The sequence below is a fragment of the Balaenoptera acutorostrata genome, chromosome 1 (genome assembly GCF_949987535.1).
Source record: "Balaenoptera acutorostrata chromosome 1, mBalAcu1.1, whole genome shotgun sequence".
NCBI classification, from domain to species: domain Eukaryota; kingdom Metazoa; phylum Chordata; class Mammalia; order Artiodactyla; family Balaenopteridae; genus Balaenoptera; species Balaenoptera acutorostrata.
In genome coordinates this window covers 182,506,820-182,527,070 of record NC_080064.1, presented here as the reverse complement: position 1 = coordinate 182,527,070, position 20,251 = coordinate 182,506,820, and the positions used below count along the sequence as shown (strand labels likewise).

General features: G+C 36.9%; 1 protein-coding gene across 6 annotated transcripts in view; it reads right to left on the bottom strand.

The window, feature by feature from the left end:
- GPATCH2 (G-patch domain containing 2) overlaps positions 1-20,251 on the bottom strand; it is a 170,748-nt gene that overhangs the window by 12,101 nt on the left and 138,396 nt on the right. For 5 of the 6 annotated variants that reach the window (XM_007173523.2, XM_028164334.2, XM_057552784.1 and 2 more), the window contains one exon: positions 7,727-7,815. In XM_007173523.2, the coding sequence (XP_007173585.1) occupies positions 7,727-7,815 (89 nt within the window). Of the gene's footprint in view, positions 1-7,726; positions 7,816-15,995; positions 16,438-20,251 lie in introns of those variants that run through there. The other variant, XM_057552793.1, reaches the window with a different exon arrangement.

The following is a 20,251-nucleotide window of genomic DNA, read 5'->3' as shown; positions in this document are numbered from 1 at the left end:
ACATATTATATTTCTATTCTTTGAATGATTACTTTTAAACGTTAACATGCATACCTGACATTATTCCCTGACATTTTACATATTATTGTTGTCCAGAGTTTTAGCTCCATCTTACTTTTATACACCCAGATTAATCCTCTTTATGGTCATTGTCACCATCATCATTATTACTTTTATACATTCAATGTAAGTTTAGCTTTATGCACGTTTAACAATTTCTTTGCTCCCAACTCCTTCTTGGTTTTTATTTTCTTTTTTCATGGATTCCATTTTCTTCTGCATGAGTTATTAAATTTAGTAATGATGGGTCTTTACCTGAAAATGTCTTAATTTCATCCTCACTCTTGGGAAATAATTTAACTGTACAGAAAACTCTATGATGATTCAGTTATTTCATCTCACACTTTGAAAATATTCTCTAATTTTCTGATTGCTCCGTTCTTTTTAAGTTTGTTGCCAGTGTAATTTCATTCCTACGTAGGTTATATCTTTTCTCCTTGGTTGCCCTTAAGTTCTTCTCTTTGTCTTTGGTGTTCTAAAGTTTTATTACAGTGTGTCTAGGTATGACTATTTATATTTACAACTTCTCGATAGACTTGTACTTTTTGAACATGAAGATTCAAGTTTTCTTCATTTTTAAAAATTCTGCCATTTTCATTGAATTCTTTCAACATTCTCCTGGAATAGTGCACTTCCCTATTCTTTCTACTTTTTCTGGAAGTTCTATTGTATTAGACATATATTGAACTGCATGCTCCTTCAAGTACCTTGGCTATTCTTTTATATTTTCCATATTTTTATCCCTCTGTGCTTCTTTTAGGTAGTTTCTTCAGATCGCTCTTAAAACTCAGGGTTTTTTTTCCAGCTGTATCTAATGTGCTGTTCAACCCATCCAGTGAGTTTATAATTCTCAAGATATTTTCATAATAAATAAAATAATCTCAAATTTCTACTTGGTTCTTTATCACATCTGTCTTTTCTTTTTTCAGTTATTCCTCTTCGCTTTGAATCTGTTTTTTTTTTTTTTTTTTTTTTAGGAGATGAGTTTTTATTAGGCTTGACATATTTTAAATGTTATTTATTTATTTATTTATGACTGTGTTGGGTCTTCGTTTCTGTGCGAGGGCTTTCTCTAGTTGCGGCAAGTGGGGGCCACTCTTCATCGCGGTGCGCGGGCCTCTCACTATCGCGGCCTCTCTTGTTGCGGAGAACAGGCTCCAGACGCGCAGGCTCAGTAGTTGTGGCTCACGGGCCCAGTTGCTCCGCAGCATGTGGGATCTTCCCAGATCAGGGCTCGAACCCGTGTCCCCTGCATTAGCAGGCAGATTCTCAACCACTGCGCCACCAGGGAAGCCCCTGAATCTGTTTTAATAACGAATTCTTTTAGTTTTGGTTTGTGAGGTCATCTTCAGTAGGTTTTCATTTGTGGTGGTTCTTGAGACTTGGGGTTGAAGGTGTGTACCTCTAGAGTGGTTTTGCACTTGCTTCAAAGACCAGTTTTTATGCTAATTTTTGGCTTGGTGTCATTTTAAACTAGAAACTCATATGTGAAGGTAGGCTCTTGGTTACAAATCTTCAGAGACTTTTCTACTTGGAGCCTAGGTGGAAACCAGATTCTTAATTTTCCTGTGCTTGTGGGTGAGTTTTGTTTCTAGTCTGCCCTGTCCTGAGGATAGAGCTTGTCAGACGTTCTGGCTTGATAAGGAGCCTTACACCAGCTCCCCGGCTTGCCTCTCTTTCTATGAGGGCACTAACCAAAAAGCCTCAAGGCTTCCAAGACTGGCATAGGCATGGGGGTGCTTGGGACCATTTCTCTCTTTCTTTCCTGAGTCTCAGCTATGCATCTAAAGGAGATGGTTTCACACATTATTCAGCATGTCCAGGTATTCTGTGGTTTGAGCACTTTCTCATTATTTAGTCTTTCGTATTGTCAGGAACAGCAATTATTTTCTATCTAACATGTGTGCTTACCTTCTTAAGTGTTTCTTGTATCATATGACAATGGAGAGCTGTTTAAGACTCTACTGAGGCACATGACTGAAAGATGGTTCATATATCCAAGAGGGAGAGAGTTACATACTTCCTAGGCTTTTGCAATATGTTTAGATATAGTTTGGTTTCAAAATGAATAACAACAATCCCTCCCACCCCCCCAACTAAAGTCTGCCTGTTTTAAAATCCTGGAAGAGATAAGATAATCTACAGTGGTCATACAGATCCAGTGATAAAAGAAAATAAAAATAAAAAATATAGGGGACTTCCCTGGTGGCACAGCGGTTAAGAATCCACCTGCCAATGCAGGGGACACAGGTTTGATCCCTGGTCCGGGAAGATCCCACATGCCGCGGAGCAACTAAGCCCGCGCACCACAACTACAGAGCCTGTGCTCTAGAGCCTGCGAGCCACAACTACTGAGCCCATGCGCCACAACTACTGAAACCCGCGCGCCTAGAGCCTGTGCTCCGCAACAAGAGAAGCCACCACAATGAGAAGCCCGCGCACCGCAACAAAGAGTAGCTCCCCTCGCCCCAACTATAGAAAGCCCGCGCGCAGCAACGAAGAGCCAGCACGGCCAAAAAAAAAAGAGGTTAACATGGTAAATTTAAAATATAATTATTGATAAGATAAATTTGGACAACTGAACAGACATAGCACCTTGAAAAGGAGCTTGGTTACATCAAACATTTCCTGATTATGTTCAGTATGACTTAAAAGCACACCTTTTAAAAACCTTCACCCATTATGATTTACAATCTGCCTTTATTGCCTTCAATCTTCATAAAGTTTATTTTATTATTGAAATATCAGTAGGATGCAGAGGAGAAGTCACAAAAAGCTGTGATGTAACCTCTTTTTTTTTTTTTTTGGCTGTGTTGGGTCTTCGTTTCTGTGCGAGGGCTTTCTCCAGTTGCGGCGAGCGGGGGCCACTCTTCATCGCGGTGCGCGGGCCTGTCACTATCGCGGCCTCTCTTGTTGCGGAGCAGAGGCTCCAGACGCTCAGGCTCAGTAGTTGTGGCTCACGGGCCCAGTCGCTCCACGGCATGTGGGATCCTCCCAGACCAGGGCTCGAACCCGTGTCCCCTGCATTGGCAGGCAGACTCTCAACCACTGCGCCACCAGGGAAGCCCCCTGTGATGTAACCTCTTGCTAAGAACTTGCATGCCCACAAACACAGTTATGCTGGAGCAATATCTATACTGAGATATCGAACTTCTAATTTAAAATGTAGAGAAGAAAGTCTACTACTTATGATGAATACTTTCCCTATGATAATATTTCAATAGAAAGCAAAATAGTAACAGCAAATACTAATTGTGGATAACAATGAATTTAGTAATACGTAGTGGACAAAACATTTTTTTAAAAATGTGGTAGCCACAATATCTCAATAAACATACTTAAATCTTTTTAGTATCAAATCCTCAGTAAGCTATGACTTCTACCAAAAACACAAGAGCATAACCAACATTGCTGACGGCCTTTTAAAAACGTGTTAATAATATTCCTATTTTGCTCACTGCTTTTCTTCACCTTTACAGATGACATTTTTCAAACTATAAAATGCGTTCTGCTGCAAACCTTCTTGCTTCAACAGTTCTCAGTTTTATAATAGTAAATCTACATTCTTTGCTACTGAGACCTCCACTATCTTTTGGTATGTGACTTTGAATGAGGCAGAGAACAAGCCATACATTTAAAAATCAATACCTAACCTTATCAATATTCATTTTACTTTGTCAATACAAAATACGAAGGTGAAAGAGCAGTAAATAAGCTAAAGCACTGAAATAAATTCGGTGTTCCTGTCACAATTAATAAATGTTCAACCGATAACACTGCTGGCTAGTCTATAGCCTTACTTAAATTATGCTTCAGTGTTATTGTTACAACAGGGTGAGTAAAATTTTCAATACACTAGCAGGTAAAGATGATCAGATTTTGGGTTATTAATTTCATAGGGAACTTTAAATCTTTAAAAATATTATTTATTATGGATACAGTATATAACTATTTATCTTTAGCATCTTAAATTGTTGTATAAACACAGTTTGGGATTATAAAGTGCCTAATTATAGTTTTCTGATAAACTTTTGCTAAATCTTTTCTAAATCTGCTATTTGATGACATAATATTTCATATATAAATCAGAGGGGATCATCAAAAAATATTCAGACTGTCAGCCTTTTAACTCTCATTCCTGATTTCAAATCAGAAAGTGTTACCTTCACCTGTCTTTTTCCAGCTTAGATTGAATGTTGACTAAAGGTAGAAGGAACTGTGAAAACACATCTCAATTCAATGTGTTTTTTAGGTCTATAAGGGCCTATAAAATGGCAAGAATAGTTTCTTGAAAATAATTCTACATGCTAACTCAACTTTGGAAGCTTATAAAGATAAGATTCTTTGTTATGTGATTAACTATATTCCAGAGTTTGAAAACTATAATTTTTGGAGACAAGATGATCTAGGATTCATAAGCTTATTATCAAAGTGTATTTATGCAAAAGCATTTCTTACTTGAATTTGGAGAATAATCTTCACCTTAGAGTTGATTCATTTGTATTGGAAGATATTCTTTTTAAAACTAAGGATTTTTAAGTAACCTCATTCTCTTCCTCTTTGAGAGGAACGGTTATGCATGGATTGTAAAAATGCATCAAAAATGAGTAACCTAATTCTCCTACTCCAATACTATTTGATTAATTACAAAAATGCATTAAATTTCTATGAGTTATGTTCTTTTAGGTAAATAATCTAGTAATAGAATTGAAATCTTGAGTCTTAAGAGAATAACTGAAGTTTTGAAATACAACACTTGGAATATGCTGGTGTAAGCTTATGAATGTTTTAGGCTAAAGTTTAATGTTTATACCCATACGCTGTAAAAATGATTTCCTCTGATGCTACTGAGTTTCAGAATCAAAATCACCCTGTAGAAATAATCACATTATGCTCTCCCCAACCATTATGCATTTTCCTTCTCACTTCACATATGTTCAGAGTGTTAGGACCTGACCCTGATAGTCTCTCTTCCTTATTGTGGGCTCTGAGGTGCTTTAGTCACATTCCTAAGATTGTTCTTGTACTATTTTTGCCATCAGTGTTTGAATCATTGAAAGATAAGAGAATTCAGGGGACCATTCAACTGGAATGGGAATATTAAAGAATCCTATACTTGCCTTATGAAAGATTTGAGGAACTTATGACATGTATTTGATCTAAAAGTAGCTATATGTTCCTGTATAAAGAGATGTATTACAAGTGTTGTAATGAAAGTTCTGTATTTCTACACAGCAAATTTAGATAAATCTTTTATGGCACTTAAGATACATAATAGTCTATATAAATATAAATAAATCATATAATAGTCTATTTATATATAAATAAAGATATATATATAATTGCATAAGACACATGGAATAAGACGGTCTTTACATATATATTCTTACAGAAAGGCCATATGTATGTTATGAAAAGATCATGAGTTTAGGAGTCATGCAGACATTGGCTTGAATCCTCCCTTTGCCCTTCAATCATTCTGCCTTCTTAGGTAGCTAAGAAGACCCTAACACATGTCTGAATCTTCATTTTATGGTGTAAAGTGAATGATTGTAACACCTAAGTCATCAAGTTGTTGCAAAGATAAAATAAGGTTTTGGTACATGGTAGGCACCCAGTAAGTGGTAAATATTATTCTACATGAACACAAACACATTCTGCACACAGGTATTTCCTACTTCCAAATTCTGAAAATTCAACAAAGTTAGAGGATGAAGATCAGATATCACACTTGTAACTACACTTATAACTACAGTTCATAATTTAGCCCTTTATGTGGATCGAACAACGGTATGTGGGTGCCCCAATTTTAAGTTATTCTTTAATTTTTTAGGGCTGAACTATGGGATAGGTCTACTGAATACAGAAGTTAAGCTTCACCTCTTTTACTTCCTTTGAAATCATCATGTCAAGATATCTGTCTATTCATATCTGTTATCTATATCTGTGTTTTCCCCTTCTCACTGCTTACTCTCCTGTTGAATCTGAATCTTATTTTCATATTCTATAATTAATCTTGGAAAAAATAACTCTTCCTATAAAAGAATTCCTAAATGAAGCTGAGACAGTTTATAAATATGAATGGTTAAGGACCCCAAGCAATAGGCCACTACTGTAATAATAACTTTGTAATTGATCAAGGATCTACGTGGAAAGCATTTTCTCATAGTCAGTTTGCTGAATTACAAACCCATACAGTTAATTGTTGTTTGTTCCTGTGCGCATGTCCACATTTAAGGCCTAGTCAGCTCCCTTATCACAGGTTTTTATCTCTGCTTCCCGCACCACTGCTCTTGCACGAGATCTTTTTTTTTCTATTTAACATCTTTATTGGGGTATAACTGCTTTACAATGTTGTGTTAGTTTCTGCTGTATAACAAAGTGAATCAGCTATATGTATACATATATCCCCATATCTCCTCCCTCTTGCGTCTCCCTCCCACCCTCCCTAACCCACCCCTCTAGGTGGTCACAAAGCACCAAGCTGATCTCCCTGTGCTATGCGGCTGCTTCCCACTAGCTATCTATTTTACATTTGGTCATGTGTATATGTCCATGCCACTCTCTCACTTCGTCCCACCTTACCCTTCCCCCTCCCCACGTTCTCAAGTCCATTCTCTACGTCTGCGTCTTTATTCCTGTCCTGCCCCTAGGTTCTTCAGAACCATTTTGTTTTTTTTGGATTCCATATGTATGTGTTAGCATACAGTATTTGTTTTTCTCTTTCTGACTTACTTCACTCTGTATGAAAGACTCTAGGTCCATCCACCTCACCAGAAATAACTCAATTTCGTTTCTTTTTATGGCTGAGTAATATTCCATTGTATATATGTGCCACATCTTCTTTATCCATTCATCTGTCGATGGACACTTAGGTTGCTTCCATGTCCTGGCTATCATAAACAGAGCTGCAATGAACACTGTGGTACATGACTCTTTTTGAATTATGGTTTTCTCAGGGTATATTGCACGAGATCTTGCAATACATATTAATCTTATTCTTATCCTTCCCTACCGAGCTCAGGTCTTTGCCTCTCCAGGAAGGCTTCCTGTCCCCTTTGGTCTAGTGACTTCTCTCAGCTCAAAACTTGTGGTTTTCCCTATACCACACTCATTAGAATGACATGGTTTTTGAGGTGGAAATGATGAGAGATTTTTTATTCTAATGCTAACTTGTCTAAGTAAGGAAAGATGAAATCAAAGATCTCTGCAGAGCTGGGTGTAGAAACCAGACTGCCACATTCATGACTACGCTGGCATCTACTACCACATGGGCCTTGTGTTTTGAGGCTGCTTCAATACTTGTGAATTCATTACTATTAATTTCCTCTGGGGTTATTCACCTTTTCATCAATTTATGCCTTGTTTTTCCAACAAGTCTGTAACTTTCTTGAGGCCAAAGACACAGCCTTTGAAGTATCTGTATCCTGTAATACCTCACACAGTTTTGCAGGTGTGTAGGAAATACTTTAGTGATTGGAGGCCTCAAAAACCTACACAAGGAACACACAATACATCCTGACACCAAAGGCAAATGATTTGCTTTACTGGTTTCTTGTAACTGTGCTTCTTCCTCAGTGCAGGTGATTAAGGGTTATCTGTATTTTACTCTTGATGATTTATGAACTTTACATGTGTGTTTTGCCCCAAGCCCTTTTTCTTTTACCTGCTGTAGTAGGTCCAGGCAAAGGTGCAGCTTTTCTTCTCCGTTTGATGTCTCCAGTGCATAGGGATCCTAAATGCATGCTTGTTTGCCTACAAGTAATTATCAGAAAAAACTATTAACAAAGGAGGGAAAAAAATGACACATAAATACACAGCTTGTATAATCTGAACCTAAATCAAAACATTCTCAACAAAGATGGAGCAGCCTAGTAAAACCACCAATCTTGTTTATATCGAAACATAATTACGTTTGTTGACAAGCGTTCAGCAGCTAAATGCGCCATCATAAATTGTTCCTGGAATGAATAATATAAAAGGAATGCTTTTTAATTTTCAAAACTGGCAATCTTTCTGGCTCAACATAAAATCAAGCACTGTTGCTTCTGACAGGAAAATAGCTAAGATTAATTATCTAAAGAGATCACAATATTGTTGCTAGGTTATCAATTGGTTACTAATGCTTTACTGTCAGAACAACATTTATTACAGGAAAAGTATGATCAATTTCTTTTAGGATATTATGTGGCAGTGAATTCTCTTAAAACATTTTAAATAGAAGGAAATAGTGATGTTCTTCCTTATAATTCACATGATTAGAATTCTTTAGTTAATTATTTATTAGCTAGGTGAGGAAACAATTTGAATGCATTAATGCTGATATTGATATTAGACAAGCTAACATGATATTGGATTACCTTTGTAAAGACATGATGTATAAGAACTAAGAAGCAGACCTTCTGCTGTTCTTGGAACTAGTCAGAATTAGACTGTTCTGTCTAACGTGGACTCCTACATTTACGAGTTTTGGAAAAATTAGAAATGGCTCAATTGGAAATCAAGACAAACTAATAAGATGGAAAAGATGCAAAAGTCTTCAAGATTTTCAAGCTATAGAGGACTCTTATGTTCATGTCCTGGATTATAATCCCCGACATGGGGCTGGGATAGTATCTGGGGATCATGAAGCAGAAATAAATAAAGCATGTTTACTAGAAAACATGACTTTTTAGTAATTCAGAGAGATATGTGGTAGTATACTGAAGTTTTATATTCAATTAGAATATAAATATAGGCCCAATTAGAATAGAATAGAATAGAATATAGGCCCAATTAGAAAACAACCAGATTATTAGAGAAAACTGTAAAAGGAAGAAATGAATTCTAATTAATTAATTAAACTAATTCTAAAACTAATTAAAACTCAAAATATATACTTCCACACTTATACCCAGGTGTTTAAATATAATGAAAAATTGGAGTTGGGGAGTGAAATTACTTTAAATACAGATTCTATCTATAATGTACAAAGTAAAGTACAATCAATGAGCTGGCTAATCCAAGGGGTATATACAACCAAAGAAGCATACTATGAAAATCTATCAATATAGGTAGAAGCAAACGGGTATTTATCTAGTTTTCTCTTCCTTTTGTATTGAGTGCATAATGATTCTCTTTTATAAATATTTATAATTATTAAAATATTTTAAAAAATTAGTTCATTCAATTAATGATTAACTTTGCAGAAATACATACACACACATGTCAAAATGTTTACTAGTATGTATAGCTATAACATTTTTATTAGATTTTAAAGTGTGGTTTTGGCTCATAATACCAAGAAAAAATAAATGGCTATATTTATTTTATATTTTATTTTATATATTATATATAATATATATTTTATATATTTATTTTATAAATATATTTATATTTATTTTATATTTATATATATATTTATATTGATCTATTTTTAAAGCTATATCGAAATTAAAAAAAATTAAAAAGTCACATCCTTTTTATAAAAAATTAATGAATTCACTTATTCAGCAAGCAATTATTAGTATCTACTGCTGACTTAGCATACGACTCCATAGTGATGGTGAAAATGAGGAAAAAGGAAGTGGAAGATACCAACGAAATGGAAAGTTCAGTTCTTATTATTGGAAGAGTTTTAAGTCTGAGCGGGGAGATTAAGTCAAAATATATGAAATGATTAGTGGCAGGCACAATGAACTTTCTTAATATTACTAGAGATTATGATAGTTAGTCCTTATAACAATTCTAAGCATTTACTGAATATACCTTTTTTCTTTGTAGGGAAAAATCGGTGCTTCAATGGAAAACTATAGAGTACATCTTTCTACTCACCTGATTCTGATTCTATGCGAGCTATTTTACAACTCTAAGTTATAGATAACTGAAAGCAATAGAAAATATCTCCTGTCTGCAGTAATGCAAATGAGTTCTGTCCTGAGGAAGAACAATTCTTCCCGCTGTGGAAAAGCCGGTTTGCACCCATCGGTACATTCATTCAATCTTCCTTACTCCATATACATTTGTGCTTCTTTCATTTCTCCTTTGAACCCATTATAACATCTGCCTGGTTCCCTCATTAATCAATGAGTTAAAATCTCAAATGCATATTCATTTGATATCTGTAAAAGAGACATGATTTTACCTATTTGTACAACATTATCCTCACACATCTCCGATCCCTCTTGAAACCTCCCCCCTAGAAAAAAGACTGGAGTAGTTTACCTTCCGCAGAGCATGTACCAGACAGGCGCGGCTATCAGGACTAGCCGAGGAGGAGGGGAAAGTAACATTCTGGAAATGGGAATAAAGTGGGAATCTGAATTCTGGAGTGTGGCCCTTCTGTTATGGGTGAAAACCAACCCATGGACTATCTACTTCTTATCCTCTTGTTAAAACATAATAAATATTCTTAGATTAAGCCACTGCTGGTCAGGTTTTCTATACCTGTTGCTGAAAGTATTTCTAAATGATAAAGAGTTTGTTCTGTTCAGAGAATTTTGAGTAGTTCAGGATGTCTGGGTAGCAGTGTTTACAGAAGGAACTATATAATATGGCGGAAGAAGAATGCTGGGGCTCGACCATGGGCCATATGTGCCACATTTGCCCCGTGAAGGTGTTTGGATTTTATAGCTGCTGTGGGGTCATTAAAGACCATTTAGCAGAAGCAAGCTGGCCAGATTCATGGAATGCTGATGAGCTGGGGTTGGGAGGGTAACCAGGTTTGTGAGTAGTCCAGACACACAGTTCCTCCCAGGTTATCAGTCTCTGTTATAATTAAGAATAACATCATGCCACACAATGAAACTTCTTCTGAAGAAATACCTTTTTAGAAATCATTAGACGAGTACACAGTAGCTGTTCATTGTGACTATTAAGATGGCTAGTTTCTACTTACATTGTTCTTGCACTAGTTGTATGTAACCAGAGTCTTCTAATTGCTTGAAAAACCATTCTCCCAAGTCCATATTGTCTTTAAAACTTTATTATTTTTTTTACACTGTTCAAATTTATTAGTAAGGCCTCTTTACAAAGAGGGTGAAAAACAAATTCCAAGAACAACTCCCTCTTCTAAGCCTTTTTCTCATCTGCTGGACCCCAAATTCCCTTTTGGGTATCTGTCCAGAACGAGTGGACCAGCACATTTTCCTTCAACTCCCCTCCCCCACCCCCAATGTAGCTACATAAAGGAAAAGAGACAAACATTCAAGGAGAATAAAGTTAAAGTTAATAAAGTCAGTACACCGAACCCAAAGACCTGAGCCATAAGAAAAACAGTGAGCTGTATTTCAGTAATTCTATCAAGAATTGACTACCTGCTACAGCACATTGAGAGATCGGGATTATTGATCAGTAAGATTACTCATTTAAGCCTGTCCTCCCCCCTTTCCTTCACACAGGTGCAACGGAGTTGCTACAAATAACACTAAGCAAGGTCTACTCCGTTATTTAGTTGTCACTCTTAATGCAAAACAGAGCAGTTATTTTTTTAATTTAAAATCAATGAACGTCTCAAAGGCAGCCTAGTTGCTTCAGCCTAAATGAGTCATTTGTCTTTGCAAAGCAGAACACATGGATTATTATTCAAGGTGATGGCTGGCAATTTTTGGTTTTTGTTTGTTTTCTTTTTGCTGTGGTGTTTTGAAGAATGACCATACGTTGTCCTATGAACAGACCCAAAGTTGTTAAAAAATGCTAAGGTCCTTTTGTAAGGCACTGTTAGGAAATTACCCAACAGCCCTATCAGTATATTTGTGTCAGTCAGTGAGAGCCTTTGCTTGGGTGGAAAAGAGGGGAGAAAAGTCAGAACCTGGTAACTTTATAACTACTAACACCTTAAAATACTAGGGGTAAACATACACATATCTTTAAGTGGAAAGGATAAAGAAATAATGCTTTTTTGTTATGGATTTAATAAGCAGTGTCAGCTATGATTTGAAACACTGTTTCCCATTGTACTCATTCTGAAAATTTTCCTATTAAATATTAGAAAGCAGAGCTCAAAGGGAAATCTTCGTTTTGTTCTGCTTTTGAGCCAGACTTCACTTGGTTATCCCGTCATCCTTTTAAATGGGGTGGTGACGGGAAAGTGGGCATTTCATCCAGAGGAAAAAAAAAGTAAAAAACAAAAAAATAAAAAAATCCAAAAAACCCCCACAGAGACAAAAAATACTAGGGAGGACCACCTTGCCTGAGAACCTGTCTTTTGACAAGGGCTGACAAGGTCTGAAGCAGGCGGTGTCAAACATAATAATATTAAAGAGAAGACAAGAGGAACTTGTCTCTTCATTGTATGCGCATTTGGCTTTTCAGAGAATTAGGCCTAGTGAAAGCTGCCCCCTGGATAAGATGTGTTGCCGAGCAGCCTCGGACAAGCTGCAGAGAAGAGACAAACAGATGTGACTATGGGCCCTGGCATTTGGCAAGAACGCTCACTGTCAGTTAGAAAAATATAAGCCTGGACAGGGTATCAGCTGCACAGAAATGAAGTGGGTCTGTGGTGTCACTGGAGGAGCAATCGGTGCAAATCTAGCCCTATGTGAACTTTCCCTTCTAGATCCAAATCACCCTCTCTTCCCCTTTATTCCATGTCAATATGTCTCAACATATTAACTGAACAAGTAAACATCAGTATCTAGCACTTTTCCTTCTGTGCCAATATGCACATATCAAGTACTGTTGAGCATAAATATTTCTTAACTACCAGGATCGCATTAAATCCTTGTTTTTTTTTTAAACATTTATTTATTTTATTTACTTATTTTTGGCTGTGTTGGGTCTTCATTGCTGCACACGGGCTTTCTCTAGTTGCGGCGTGCGTGGGCTTCTCGTTGCGGTGGCTTCTCTTGTTGCGGAGCACAGGCTCTAGGTGCACGGGCTTCAGTAGTTGTAGTACGCGGGCTCAGTAGTTGTGGCTCACAGGCTCTACAGCGCAGGCTCAGTAGTTGTGGCGCACGGGCTTAGTTGCTCCGCGGCATGTGGGATCTTCCCAGACCAGGGCTCGAACCCGTGTCCCCTGCATTGGCAGGCGGATTCTTAACCACTGTGCCAGCAGGGAAGCCCTAAATCCTTGTTTTTAATGATGTTTTCTTTCAAAGCCCCTTCTTGTGCATGAAAAACCTTTTGCATTGGTATTGTTTGTTCACACCCTGATCAGTTGTTGGTTCTGGCGCCTTCTTTCTCTTGTGGCTTTGGTCATGTGGCATCACGTTCTGTCTCAACCCCATTTCCCCTCGCTTGGGAACAATCCTGACATCGGCAAGGGGTAGTTTAAGTTATAACTCAGTGCGCTGAATGCAGTACTTGTGTCCCAGGATTTGGACCCTTGCTTTACTTTGGACATATCCTATCTCGTTATAAACCTTCTGATACCTTAGTTCTTTTAGATTTAGGTCACTGCCTGGACTTCCCCAGATGCTAAAATGCCTCTGGTGACTGGATATGTCTCTAACGCTGCGGGCTGACCTTCTCCAAGCATCAGCTGCTCCTGGTCCCCATTCCTGTCACCCGCTACCTGCTGGGGCAGTTCTTTACTCTGCGGTTCGATAACCTCCGATTACCTGTTGTCTGAGGCGCCACCCCTTGGATACCGTGATCTGCCTGCCAGGGTGCAGATCCCCTCAACAGCTTCAGAAGGGTCTGTCCTGTTAATGCTTCTTCCACCTCGTCTGAGAGCTCAAGTCCAGACCTCCTTCTTCCCAATCTGCTTTATCCTGCTACATACAGGTATCTGGTGGCTGCTGCCAGAACTAATGTTTCCTGTGTGTTTCCTCTGTGCCAGGTTATATGCCAATAAGCACGTCCCCCATGGAGCTCCCAGCGAGTGTGAGGGGCAGCTGTGTGTCAGGAGGCTTTCGGGGAGCTCAGGGACCAGAGTCACTGCCCCAGCAGCCAAGGACTCTGCAGGGTCCTCAGAGCAGAGCCACTTGGCTGAACTGTAGCGGGCAAGGGGGTGACACGGGGGAGACGGTGGGAGGCTTCAGGTGGTCCGGGAACCTTACGAAATCATGTGCAAAATGTGCGTATGCATACTTTTTTAGCAAGAAGGTCCATGATTCCTATCTGATTCTGAACCATTAACAGAGACATTAACACCAAACATTATAGATTGATACCAAACTAGTATTCATAATCTAAAATACCTATCTTAATATTTCTATGGAATATTTAAAATATTCTATACACATAGACCACCTTTTCTATTTACAGTATCACAAACAATAGAATTTAATAGTGTAAGTTTTTTAAAAAAAGCCTCATCCAAATATCTACACTTATCCTATGTTCTACCTAAAAAGCGACCCCTTCATTCCTCCGTCTCCTCACCCTGCTTTACTTTTCTTCATAGTAACTAAACTAATATTTCCAAATTATAGACCATGCATATGTATTTGTTGAAAGGTATGGAAACTATGCAACAAAAGACTGGTGACGATTATCTCCAGTGTGATGGCGTTTGGTGGGAATTTTCTTCTTTATGCCTCTCCTTAGTATTGGACTGTATTTTTACAATGAGCATGGGACCAAAACAAAAAAAAACAAAAAAAAAAACAACAACAAATTATAACGAGATGAATTAGAAAACAGCGAACAAGACGATTAATAAATGTAAGTGGTTTCTGCAGCTGGGGGTATTTCTTTGTCAAAGACATGGTGGAACTTTTCCCACTGTGGAAACTGAGGTGTTAGATGAAGCTTTAGGTTCTGTTGGCCTGATCTGCCTGAGTCTCCAACAGAACTTCTTTCCTCTGACGCTGCCATTTCTGTTTTCCCAACTAGTTCTCTGAAAGGGCCAACGTACACCATATTTGTCAGTGTTTGAGAAGGATTTTAACCAATCTTTGGCATGTTACTTAAACTCCCTTTGCCTCAATTTCATTACCTTCAAGAATTGGGATTAGATTAGTATTTACCTCAAGGTTTTTTGAAGATTTTATTTAAAGATCACTGGTGTAAAACATTTGGTACAGTGCCTGTCCACACTAAGCAACTGATAACTGTTAGCTAATAAATTTACTATTATTACCATCTCCACTTTACAGATAAGAAGCCCAGGGCACAGAGAAGTGAAGTAATTTACCCAGGATCACACAGTACAGGGGACACAATGGTATAACACAACCAGAAGAATGCCTAGTGTAGAGTGTCAGGAAACAGCCATGAAATAAACACATGACGGTATAAACTCATCACATCTCAACACTATCAATATGCTATAATAAGGATATAAATTAGGGTCATTTCTAAATAACAAGTAGGAAGTTTTTTGGTAGTTAATAGGAAAGTTAAATTCTTCCTTAACGTTTGATTCTGCTGGCTTTAAAGGTGTCATAGCACATAAGAATAAAGCACTCATTTTCATTTCAAAAACTCATTAAAAACCCACAAGCCTCCTGTGAGTCTGAAACCCACTGACTTTCTCAGGTCAGCCCACTGCCACAGATTTTCTCTTGGCCACCACTCGGTACTTCCCACTTCAAAGCTGACTTGCTTCTCCACCGGTGTGTTCCATGCTTTATCTAAAGCCCCGAGGGTCTGTGCCTGCCTCCCATATTTGTTTAATTCCTTCTGATTTTGTTTTAAGGAATTGTCAGTCGCCAAGTCCATGCATACATGCTAACACAGGAGCAGTGTGTTCTACCCACTAGAAAAAGCTTCCGTGCCGTGTTTCCTAATTCCGCCATCTTTGAGAGCCTGCCCTTTCTCCCTTCAAAGTTCTCCCAGGGCATTTAGATCTAAATGTTCTTTCTCTCTTCAAACTTTACTAAGCTCGTTATCTTTCCAAGTGCCTTTTCTTTATATTTCTTACCAATCTGTGCATATCTCTGTCATTAAACTTGTCCTCAAGTTGCTGTCGGATTAGAGTGGATTGTCAGTTAAATATACGCTGGAAACAATTTGAGGCCAAGCACCATGTCTAATTCACAGAAGCTAGTTGTGCCTCTCATCTATGAGCAAAACAGTAAATATTTATTGAACTAAAACAAGTCAAACTACGGTAACAACTGTTGCCTCCACATTCCACTTGGCAATCAATCATGCATTTTTTAGGATAACGGTTTCTTGAACTGTTATTTAAATTCACTCAAAAATACTCATTTAACAATTAACAAAACTTGACTATGAATCATGTATTTTACTAGACGCTAAGTGAAACACAAAGAAGAATAAGAGCTCCTACCATTGAGGGGCTCATGGCCTAACGCAGGAGACACACATGAATGAGAAATTACTATACGATGTAATAAATCCACACAGTTATAGCAGCAGGCCACCGCTTTGTGGAAATGGAGAAAAATTCATTTCGCCTGAGTTCAAATTTTGATATTGTCTCTCCAGGCAGAATCTAAAATATTTGAGGCATCTTGGAGTATTCTTTTATTCTTCACACCATAGTACCTAGGAAAAATAGGCACTTAGTAAACTGATATTGACTTAATTTACTTGATTCCTAGCTATAACTATACATTTCTGGAATCTGATTATCATTAATATTCAGTATAGAGTTTCAACAGTAAGTTTATTCTAATTTCCTTAAAAAATGATAACGCTAGTATTGACTCTTAGGAGACATAAAAAATTACTCAAAATAAATATGATTCTTTTGGATATCTCCATTAAATGCAAGAAGATATGTGTCTACATTTAAAAAACTGGGATGTTGGTCCTGATAACATCTTGTATCTTACATAAGAGAACCATCAGATCAGACTACAGATGCAGATATAATCCCACATTCTCTCTCTGATCAGACACTATGAAATGTTTCCCAGGATGGTATTTGGTATTGTTGCCATTTATAACTATTAATAAAATTATGGTATTCCTAATATTCTTAACTTTTTAAAGTGAAGTCCATGCATTATTCATTTTCATATCCACTTCATTCAGTGCAGTATATAATATTTGAATATATTTGTCGAATTGACTTTTTACATATTGTCCTATTTGATAATTTCTGACTCTAAACCCAGCTTTAAATTCAGTAGCATTTTGGAACAAAAGTGCTGAGTTTCTCTCCTTTACCAGCTTCAGGGAATAATGGGGTTAAAAGGGCAGGACAGAAAATATATTTTATTATCTTAAAAAATTATTTTGAATACATGTTGGTTTCTTAAGTCTTAGAATTTATTATCTAAATTACCAGGAACATCCAAGCTTATTGACTGTCAGCTATATATGGGGTATTATGCTAAACATTTTCACATACTGTCTTGTTTAATCCTCACAAAAACCCAGGTCTGAGGAACCTGAGGTCCAGAGAAACTGATACTTGTCAAAGATCACATAAACAGATTGTAAAGTTCTCATATTTGAACCAAGGAACACTTGCCTCGAAAGAATCATTTTTTCCCCTATAACATAGTACCTCATTCAACTTAGTTATTATACTCCATTTAATAAACATCTACGGAAAATGTAATGCATGCCATGCCCTATGTCATAAAACAGGATCGAGAAATAAAAAAGATATGGCTTTCATCTGGTAGGGGTTAAAGTCATGTGGGAAAATGATTTCAACTCAATATTCAACGAGAATTCCAAGCAGGCATGTAAGGCATTCTAGTCCCATAGCTGAGAGAACACATCTGAAGAGGCACAAATGCCCTGAGGTGCACACATGACACGCTGTATCTGGGGCTCTGTAAGCAATTCAATATGGTGGGAGCTGGACCCTATAAAGGAGTGGGAGGAGAGGACATTACCTTGTAGCATCAAGTGTTAAGAAATTCAATGAATCTGTCCATTCACAATTATTTTAAATTCTCTAGAAAAAAAAGAATGAAGCTGCCTGTTTGACTGAATTAACCAGTTTGTCAACTACATTGATGATTAAATTCAGTGGAAAAATGCCTGACCATAATTGTTTGTAGATATAATTCTGGATTTTATTGCAGCTGTAGTCAGAAATTTACTGCTCTAATGAAGAGATGGAATCAAATGTAGATCCATTTCCAAGGCAGCTCTTGAAGTTGAGAGGTTTTGCTCATTCAATAGAGTCTACAATTCACTCGCATGATTGAGTTGGCAGATACAGGCTTAAGACTGAGCTCAGCTTTGACTTCTGTAAAGTGTCCATGACTTTGCTTGTTGAAAGGGGACTTAAAGTGATGTCATAATTCTATATGCTGTAATGGGCATCTGCTGAGTATGAATACTGAAAAGCAAAGGAAAATATGTTTGCCACTTTTATCTCCATAATGAGGAGGTAATAAAAACTGGTTATTTTAATAACGGGCCAGAATGTCTTAAACTTCTGAAAGATGTAAGGAGTTACTTCTACTTTAGAATATGTCAGACAGCATTACCGTTTAATATAAACTTACTTGAATTTAGGTTAAATTATTGCTTATTGATGGAATTCAGTTGGGATGCTATGACCCAGTTAAAATGCCACCTCCTTTATGCAGCCTCTTCTGATTGCCATTGCCAGAATAATTTCTCACTCCTTGGAGAAAACAATATTTTCTACCTTAAACTAAAGCTATATATGTACATGAACTAATCCTCTAACCAGACTGTATATTCCTTGAAGGCAGTTGGGTCCATATCTGTTTTATTTTTTAAAGTAAATTTCCCTTGGCTCTTACAAGCCTTGCCAATTTAGGTACTTATTAAATAGTTGTTGAATGAAATTTAACAAGGCACGCCAGAGTTTTTAGAATAACTTGTCTTTATGATAATCAGTATTTTTATTGAGGTTCCAATTTCTATAATAAAGAAATGTTTACTTATGGAAATAGAAAACCACAAAACTTATTTGGTTCATATCTTGGGCTTCGGGATATAAATATCTGCAAAATCAAGCTTTTACATGTAAACCAGCTTTTAAAGTATATGCAGGTACCTTGATGGTAAAGTGTTTCCCTTTCTACATAATTGTGCATTTCACTAAGTGTAACTTTGTGAAAGGAATGCCTTCAGTTACTCCTCTTCCATGATAGCTTTTGGCAGATGAGTGAACATCACGTACATAAAATTTCTGCAGACTTGTTAGCAAATGTTTGCTAGACTGTGAAATATACTGTAATAGCTAGGTAAGGTAACAGGAAGCTTGTGATGACTACAGGAACACTAATATTCAATAATTAGGAGGAAGAGTACTTCAGGAGTCTCCTCATTCAATTCAATTGAAACACTTGCGAGGTTGGAGTGCCTTAGCTTATATTCAGGATTAGTTTTGCCATCAAGATCTTAGAACCAAACATCCTTTATAATTTTGGTAAACCAGGTCTATTACTCTCTGTATCTGGGAGGTCTATTGCCTTTAAATGTCCATGAAGAAACAGTATACAGAAATTAAATGTCAAATATAAACTCTTTCCTCTTTTTTCATTTACATAATGAATTTCTTTGGAAAACCATGGAAGCCTCTACATTTTTTAATTTTCAGAAAACAAATGCCAAATGATCAAATAAAAATCATATTAGCTGCGATCAGTCAAAATGTCACTTTATTTTTGCTAAGTAATGTATAAGTAATCTAAATAACGTTTAAAAATTACTATTTCAGAAGAGTTAATGGTTTTTCTTTACTAGATTTGAGAAAACGGTCAAGTTAATTTTTATACTCCTTAGAAGTAAGACTTGGAAAATTAAAAGGACACTGCTGTATAAATTATCTACCATTTGACCTGGGAAAGTTATTTAACTCCTCTCTCTGTTTCCTCATATGTAAAATGAGGATAATAAGAATCTCTACCTCATAGGGTAATTTTGGAAATTAAATGAGTTAAAATAAAATACAGTTTTCCCTCAGTATCCACAAGTTCTGCATCTGTGGATTCAACCAACCTTGGATCAAAAATATTTGGAAAAAAAAAATTCTAGAAAGTCCCCAAAAGCAAAACTTGAATTTTCTGTGTGCCAGCAACTATTTACATAGCACTTACGTTGTATTGGGTATTATAAGTAATCTACAGATGATTTAAAGTATAAGAGAGGATATGTGTAGGTTATATACAAATAGTATACCATTTTACATATGGGAATATACCATTTTATATATGGGAATTGAGCATTTGTGGATTTTGGTATTCATGGGGGAGGGGGTCTTAGAACCAATCCCCTGTGGATATTGAGGTACTACTATACATCATTAACACAATAAATTTTATGGTATAACTATTATATGAACTGATATATAGTGTTCAAGGCAAAGAGTAATTGGAGATGATGCTGGAATAGTAAGAGCAGTAAGACCAAGAAAGGC